General features: G+C 34.4%; 1 protein-coding gene across 2 annotated transcripts in view; it reads right to left on the minus strand.

The window, feature by feature from the left end:
• PSME4 (proteasome activator subunit 4) overlaps positions 1-8902 on the minus strand; it is a 106681-nt gene that overhangs the window by 48232 nt on the left and 49547 nt on the right. For both annotated transcript variants that reach the window (XM_025353783.1, XM_025353782.1), the window contains 3 exons: positions 8371-8586; positions 7666-7823; positions 6605-6700 (listed from right to left, as the gene is read on the minus strand). In XM_025353783.1, coding sequence (XP_025209568.1) covers positions 6605-6700; positions 7666-7823; positions 8371-8586 — 470 coding nt within the window. The remainder of the gene's footprint in view (positions 1-6604; positions 6701-7665; positions 7824-8370; positions 8587-8902) is intronic.

The raw sequence follows: 8902 nt of genomic DNA on the forward strand, positions 1-8902 counted from the left end.
GTTCAAGTGGACTCACACACACTTCGGGCTCTTGAACGCCACCAAGTCAGCTAATTTGTTTGTTTATTTTTTGGTAGAGACAGGGTCTCGCTATGATGCCCAAGTTGGTCTCAAACGCCTCCTCCCAAGTAATCCTCCCACCTCCACCTCCCAAAGCACTGGGATTATAGGCATGAGCCATAGTGCTCTACCTCTTCTGACCTTTAGAAGATTTTTTATGAAAAGAAATCTCTATCCATTACCCAAGTAAAATATTACGACTCTATCTCTTTGTGATGTTATAGATCTACTTGTGCCCAGAATGTAATCTCTGATATATAAAATGGTTCTAGTAGCTTTTAGCTATGCACATAATCTTAGGTGAATAGGCTTAAGGCACTGTCTTACAGATCTATATTCTGACTAAAAGCTATAGTAATAGTATGTAAGTTAAATCAAATTCCATCACTACCTTCCCCTTCCCCATGTGAAATCCATCCTACTCATTCACTAGTTCATTTTATAAACCATATTATCATTTAACCTAAGGAACAGTACAATTCAAAAAAATAATTCCAGCACAACATACTGTAAATAACACCTCTATATAATAATAATAAAGTTAAATCTGCTTCATAGCTTCTAGATAGTACCAGTCCACCTAACTTATAGTAAAATGTATTAAAATATTTGTACCACTAAAAAAAGACCTATGAATGTTCAACAACTATAGTATTCATACCACTAGATGGCAATCTTCTTTAGATATGATTAGAGCAGAACTATGAAAAGAATCACTGATAGGAAAGAAGGGATGGTGAAAAATAACTATTAACACAAAAACAAAATACATAATACAAATCACATATGTAAATGAAGGCTGGGTGAATTGTCATGAAACAGCTGTAAACAATAATATAAAATTCTTCCTGTGTATAAGTGAAAGAACATCCTATCTTCCCAATAATCCTTCCCCTTCTAAATAAAAATAAACATAAAAGATGTAAAACCAAGCCACTAAAAGATTTTTTTTCCCTTCAAAGTATAAATGTTCCACAAGAGACAATTAGGCCTATTTTTGTGTTCTATTATCCAATTCAATCCTAGGTAGCAATAATAACTACAAACACAAACGAAAACCTGGCTCTTACCCTGCCAAGTGAACAAAGAGTTGCTAAGTAAAGAGAAATCTTACATGCTGCTAGATTTTAAATTAACTCTGAAAACAGGAACTATTTCCAAGTCTGACACACAAGCTTTTAAAAATAAATGAAAACAGTCAGAAGGTGAAATAAGGAGAAAACAGGGTTACTCACCGTGGAGTAGTAACTGTTTCCTTTTCTGTGTGCAGCTCCCCCAGCAGAGCTGGGTAGTTTCCTGGAGGTGCCAAGAGAGGTTAGCTAGCCCTGCCCCTCATTGCATAAGCAACACATCCTTTCACATATCAATGAAATGGTCTCACTATCAGACCTTAAGTATGAATTTCTTTGAGTGAAAAGTTAGTAAAAGCTGAGATCCTAAGGATGATTTAACTAAAAATAACGTAATAAATCTATCAGAGGAAAGGGGGCACAAAGTAAAGAAATATTTTGAGATGAAAAATGACTCCTCTACCTTGAGTAACCCTGTTTTTTGGATGTTAGTTTTTTGCATCCTGTGATAGCTGGTTAGACCTAAAAGATTATTTAGAGAATGGACTGCAAAAGGAAAAATGAATGACGATTTCAGGATTAAAGGCAAGTGTCCAAAATTCCTGTGACTCTGGAAAGACATAATCCAACTTCCACATCTATAAAGGTAGAATTATGAGTATAAACTATACCACAAATATTTCTCTTAAAACACTATCTAAAGGTTCCAAGAGCAAAATAGGTCTTATTTTAAGATTAATTCAGCAACCTGTGATATCTGACAAAACTGTTAGAAATTCAAATTGTTTTCAATGGTACGAAATAAGAAAAAATTTACCCTTAATTACCCACAATTACTTTATTATATCCATCCTTGGAAATTGTAAAGTTTATAGTAAGTATAAGATATTTAGTGGCTGGGCGCAGTGGCTCACGCCTGTAATCCCAGCACTTTGGGAGGCAGAGGTGGGTGGATCACGAGGTCAGGAGTTCAAGACCAGTCTGGCCAAGATGCTGAAACCCCATCTCTACTAAAAATACAAAAATTAGCCGGGCATGGTGGCATATGCCTGTAATCCCAGCTACCCAGGAGGCTGAGACTAGAGAATCACTTGAACCTGGGAGGCGGAGGCTGCAGTGAGCTGAGATTGTGCCACTGCACTCCTGCCTAGGCAACGAGAATGAAACTCCGTTTCAAAAAAAAAAAAAAAGATATTTAGTAACTCTATATTGCTAAAGGCCCAAAGGTACACGGTATCTCCAAAGTGGATACCAATAGGTAGATCATTTACTTTTATGCTTAGGACATGGCTTTTTACTTTTTGTCAATCTCTAATATAATAATATAGCACAGAAGATAGGTCTTCCCATTTAGTAGCCACTCCCCTGAACAATGAGATTTTAAGACCATCCCACAGACCCTATTAGGACTAAGTTAGATATTCTCACAGGAAAACTAAAAAGTAACCTAAGCTTTGGCTGGGGCGTGGTGGCTCATGCCTGCCAGTAATCCCAGCACTTTTGGATGTGGAGACAGGTGGATCACCTGAGCTCAGGAAATGGAGACCAGCCTAGGCAACATAGCGAAACCCCATCTCTACAAAAAAATACGAAAATTAACTGGGCGTGGTGACCCATGCCTACAGTCTCAGTTATTTGGGAGCTAACATGGGAGGATCACTTGAGTCCAGGAGATGGAGAGTGCAGTGAACCAAGATTGTGTCACTGCATTCCAACTTGGGCAACAGAGCAAGACCCTATCTCAAAAGAACTAAAAAAATAAATACATAAATAAAAAAGCCGGTGTGGTGGCTCACACCTGTAATCCTAGCACTTTGGGAGGCCAAGGTGGGAGGATCACTTGAGCTCAGAGACCAGCCTGGGCAACATAGTGAGACCTTGTCTCTATTTTTTTTTTAAAGAAGAAAAAAAAAGAAGTAAACTAAGCTTCTAGGGGTTTTTTTGTTTGTTTGTTTGTTTGTTTTAATCACTGTACTCTTTCTTCCAGAAGACAAAGACTACTAATACACACACAAGGCAATCTTAATACTGAGTAATCTGACAAAAAAAAATTATACCAGCTAGAATTTTACCTAAGATTTATATAAATTTAAATGTTTTAAAAAAGAATTATATAAAGCTGAATGTGGTGGCTCACGCCTATAATCCCAGCACTTTTGGAGGTCGAGGCAGGCAGATCACTTGAGGTCAGCAGTTCGAGACCAGCTTGGCCAACATGGTGAAACCCTGTCTCTACTAAAAATACAAAAAAAAAAAAAAATTGGCCAGGCGTGGTGGCATACACCTGCAATACTACCTACTTGAGAGGGTGAGGCAGGATAATAGCTTGAACCCGGGAGGCAGAGGTTGCAGTGAGCCAAGATAGCGCCATTGCACTCTAGCCTGGGTGACAAAAGCGAAACTCCACCTCAAAAAAAATTAAAATACAAAAATTAGCTGGGTGTGGTGGTGGGTGCCCATAATCCCAGCTACTCAGGAGGCTGAGGAAGGACAATCGCTTGAACCTGGGAGGTGGAGGTCGCAGCGAGCTGAGATCACACACTTCACTCCAGCCTGGGCAACAGAGCAAGACTGTCTCAAAAAAAAAAAAAAATCATGAATTGCTATGTGCTTCTAAAAACTGGGCTGGTATTTCAGAAAATGCATAATGTCTCCTAATACCACAGCCAAACTGTTATTAACAATAGATATTTTCCTCAGACATCTTAAGACATTACACTAAAATATTCATATAACAATTATGTGTTTCATTTTCTCCCTGACCTAGTACATTTTCCCATTTCCTATGGAGCAACTAATGTGCTAAGTTAATTCTCTTTCTCTACTAGTTTCAAACTGATCTGCTGATAATCACCATAAATTATGCTATAGATATTCATTCTTCACACCAGGCAGTATGAATTTGTAGCAAAGAACAATGGGACCATCTATTGGAATAACTGTATTAGTTTTTTCAAATCAATTTAGATTTAGAAGATTTTAACAATTACTAACCTATATTAAAATAAGCATTTTAGAAATTTTAAAGGCTATTTTATGATACTTTATGAGATTAACCATCTGTTAAAAAAAAGTAAAAATGTTACACATAGGAAATAAATGTCAAAAGCTGTACTTTGCCAAAATAAAGCTTCAGCTGAAGGTAATGACAGTTATAAATTAAATACAATTCTATTAAGAACTTGTAAAAGCCAAAGGAAGACCTAAAACTCCCTCTTTTGGCAATTCAAAGGCAAAGAGATGTTCATTTATTCTTAATTCTACTTTATATAATCACTATCCCCCACAGATATATGTAACTAAAAACAACCCTAAAAATACGTATTATTCAATGATTTTTAAAAATTGAAGTTTTATTTCATTATATTATTAGGTATATATCAGGAAGCATTTTATATTTTTATCTATATATGTTTAAATATATAAACATGTACATATATTTAATATAGATTTTTATTACTTCATTACATTATTACATTAAATTTTCACTTTAAATGTGCAAGCGCTAAAACGCAAAACCTTTCAGGCTAAATTTATCTTTCCTTTTTAACTTTTCTGGGAAAAGCCAATAAAAGGATACTCAGGATCAATTTTATAGCTTATAATACATAGTAATATAAACTAATAGTCTGTATTATATGGTATTCGTAAGATTATCATAATATATTCTTTTCCTTATTAAAATGCACTTCATTATACAAAAATCTAATTGGTTTTATAATAATCAAATATATGAAGCTTTTGTCATGATGCACATTTATTTCAAAGGATAAAGCCTTTTGCTTCAACTCACTCTTACAATGTACATGTCATCAAGACACAGGCTGATACGAACTGCAAGGAAAATTCCTTGGCCTCTTTAGCAGACCCTTCAGCAGTGCATCCTAATGATCACTCAGTACTAAAAATTTACTAACATTAAAAACACATGCTTTTGCTCTTAAATTGTTGGATTAAATGACCACAATTCTAATTGTTGACACTTTCAAGCAGAACTCAATTTGCTGACGTGCTAGGTTTGCTAAGTATGAAATAGCTTTTTGCATGCCATAAAAGGGTCAAGTTCTTACTGTAATACACACTGTTAAGATCATAGGTGAAAATCAAAATAATTTTTGAAGGCTCTTATTTTTAAATATTATTCAAAATCAATCTTTTTTTCTGGTACAAATCCTCTTATATCAAACAACAAAACTAATGAAAAACAAAAGTTCTTTAAAAAAGAATTCGGCAAATTCCTAGACATACTTATAACAGATGTCCTTACCTGAAATGACCCTAACTTCTCCTTCTTAAACTTCATAATCTAAAAAGCTCAACGCCTAAGAACAATTTTTTGGAGTGAAAAAAATGGGAAATGCATGACTCCAAACAATGACTACACAAAGTATGGGAAAGACACGTAAGCCACATTTTGAAACCACTTCTTGAGGCTTTTTAACGTTTTTGTTGCAAAATCAGTAAATCATTTTCCCCTTTGTGTTTTTTGAGGGGGAAGAGAGGGCACTTACTAATTGAATGTTATTTACATGTGATTTCATTAACTTGCTTAGTAACGAGATACTGATGTTGAAAAAAATGATCTTAATATATTTAAATTATCTACTTAATAATTAAGCTAAAATTAATATATACTGATTTTATGCTTTTTTTTTTTTTTTATTTTTTTTGAGACAGGGTCTCACTCTATTGCCCAGGCCAGAGTGCAGCAGCATGATCTCGGCTCACTGCAACCTCCGCCTCCCAGGCTCAAGCAATCCTCCTACCTCAGCTGGGACTACAGGTATGTGCCACCACGCCCAGCTCATTTTTGTATTCTTTGTAGAGACAGGGGTTTGCCATGTCATCCGGGCTGATCTCGAACTCCTGCACTCAAAGGATCTGCCTGCCTCATAAGCCACCACACTGGGCCTCTGCTGATTTTATTCTAACTTAATTTTTTTCACCTTAAATGGCAGAACTAACAATGGATTCAATTTAGCTATTCATTCAAAGTAATAACACTCTGAAAACACTTAAAAAATCATAACAAACTGACAGATACAAAAAGTTCAAAATCATAATGAATAAGATTGAAGAAATCTTTATTTTTTTAAAAAAGATTTTTGCTACAAAATCCTAAATCAACATTTGCTACAGACAAAAAAAAGTAGTATTTTTCCTTTTTAAAAGAACATTATTTATTTTAATTAACTCAGTAAACTAACAGATTAACTTAATATCTTCACATTTGATATTTTAAAATTAATACCTGAAGTTATTCTATCCTGGTACCATGGGAAAATCTGAATAAAGCCTTCAGGTTTATAGACCTAAATTGTACCTCTGATATTTTTGACCTTAATAGTGACAAATAAAAAGGTTAAAGTGATACAGAAGTAACAGCAATAACAATAACAAACCAATAACTCATTAAGTGACTAAGACCTAAAATATATGCTAAGTGGCAAAACAAAGTAGTTATTTTTACTTACAAGTTAGTAACTGGCTCTCCTTTCAACGGAGGTAGGAGGTTTCCAGAGCCAATTAAACAGTTGTGCACTATAGTCAGACTCTGTAGAATATCATCTCTAGAAAAAAACGAAAGACATTTCATATTTTAGAAGACTCCAAATCCCTATTTAACAAGCCTGCTAGAGCCTAGCACAAAAGTTTTATCATGTGGGGATATAAATGATTAAGGTAAAGAAATAACAAATGTCTTCAGTTTACCAACAGTAAAGAACAATTAAACATATATTTATTGCTAACACTATGCTTGCTTACATTTAAACAGGCTCTAAATAATCACAAGTAACAATAATTAACTGCCCTTTGTGAAACAATTGTTAATTTAAGCATCCCTTTACCGAAGACCACTGCCACTAATAAAAAGAGGAAATAATGCTACAGAAGATCTTCCAGCTTATTCCATCTTTAAAAAATGGGACTAAACATTTACTCCAAAAAGCAGTTCAGAGCATGACAGAGTTAATGTTAGTCAATCACACTTCTTTCTCCAAGCCCATTCCTAAATCTGCTTATGAAAAATTTGTGGCGTTTGACACATTAACTTTCTTGCTATTATTTCAGAAACTTTCAAAGATTCAAACTATGAAAGTCTAATGGTTTCAAATACTTATTTCTTGTTAAATACCTGTGGAACAAGAAACAAAAATCTCATAGAAATAATTCTCAAAATAACATTTTGAGAACAACACAATAAAATCTAAGCTGAGTCTAGGAAAACAGGCATTCCTTTCAAAGAAGGTATATCTATGTCCACACTTTCCAAAAGATATGCAAGTGAACCTGCTAAGTAGAAGGTAATAAAAAAAAAATTAGAAAAAGAAACCCAGACTTTTTGTGTTTAAAATGTTTAAGTGTTGTCAAATTTTCTGTTATACAACATTATATTAAATGATTTTTTAAGTACATGTACAGCAGATTTTCAAAACACAATCGAAAATGAATACATGAGCTATGCCACAGATAAAGCGACAAAACACGTCTGTACTCTGCAACTGAATAACTCTAATTATAAAATAAAACCAACCTAGACATTTCAAGTTTTCCATCCCCACAATGTTGGAGTTTGATAAGCTCAGGCTGAAGAAAGGAGTCCAAAAGATAAAAGGCAAAAGACACTTCTTCTAAAGAAGGAACATGCCACTGGATTCCCAGATTCCATAAGTCCCCGGGTTTGCCCCAGTCCTAGAAAAGAACAGCATCTACTCAGCAAGTTGAGAAATTAAAAACGGTAACAACAACAACAAACCCACATACATATACACAATTTTTAACATTTAAAAGAAAATGTACACATAATCCAAACCTAAGCTAGCAAATGACATACAAAAAAGTAGCATGAAAACAACATCTTATTGCCTCTTCGTTATCACTCCTGAAAAAAGTCTCCCTGAAGAGTACTCATTATAATATGAGTTTGCTCTAAGAGTGATACTATAAAAGTGACAATGAGTTTATGTGAGGCTTAGTTTAGCAATAAAATTATATTAGACTACAGACATTAGATACGGCATACCAAGTTGTTTCACATACCAACAGGAAAGAAAACTAAAGTTTTAGTTCCATGCAAAGTGAGACAGTACAAGTTTCACACATTCCAATAATAGTTTTAATAATCTATCTTAAAAATAAAAAACTAACATCTTTATACGCAAAAAAAATAACACTTTGAATGCCTTAAAACAAAAAACATCAACATATCTTTGAATCCTAAAGTATTGAAAATGCTTGCCTTGATAGGAAAGTATTCAGAAGGAGGCTTGTCAAAGCCACCTGGCACACTGCAGTATTCTGTAGGGTAGATAAGTGTGGTAGAACGGAGAAGATGATGCAAAAGGTTACAAGACAGAGTGTAACCCTGCTTACAGGCTAAATGTAGGGTTCTTTGGAGAATCTTTACAAGCTGCTCCCTATAAAGAAGCAACTTCCTTCCATCCACTCGGGTAATCTAAAAAGGGGGAAAAAATAGTTGAAGATATTTTGGTTAAAAGACCAAGAACCAGTCATTAATGCAAAGTTCAATGTTTGGCCACTAACATAGTCTAAAATAGTGTTTCTCTAAATGACTTTAACTAATTTTAGGATTTTCATTTTAACTGTATTCTAATTATTTATTTGTGAAATCAAACACATTTTCTGAGCTTAAGTTTTCATGCACCATAGTAACATCCCTTTCAAAAGAGTCTATTCTCCTAAGAAGACTAAACCTAATTAAACTTTTTTTTTTTTTTTTTTGAGACGGTCTCGCTCTGTCGCCCAGGCTG

This window comes from Theropithecus gelada, chromosome 13, assembly GCF_003255815.1.
Source record: "Theropithecus gelada isolate Dixy chromosome 13, Tgel_1.0, whole genome shotgun sequence".
NCBI classification, from domain to species: Eukaryota; Metazoa; Chordata; class Mammalia; order Primates; family Cercopithecidae; genus Theropithecus; species Theropithecus gelada.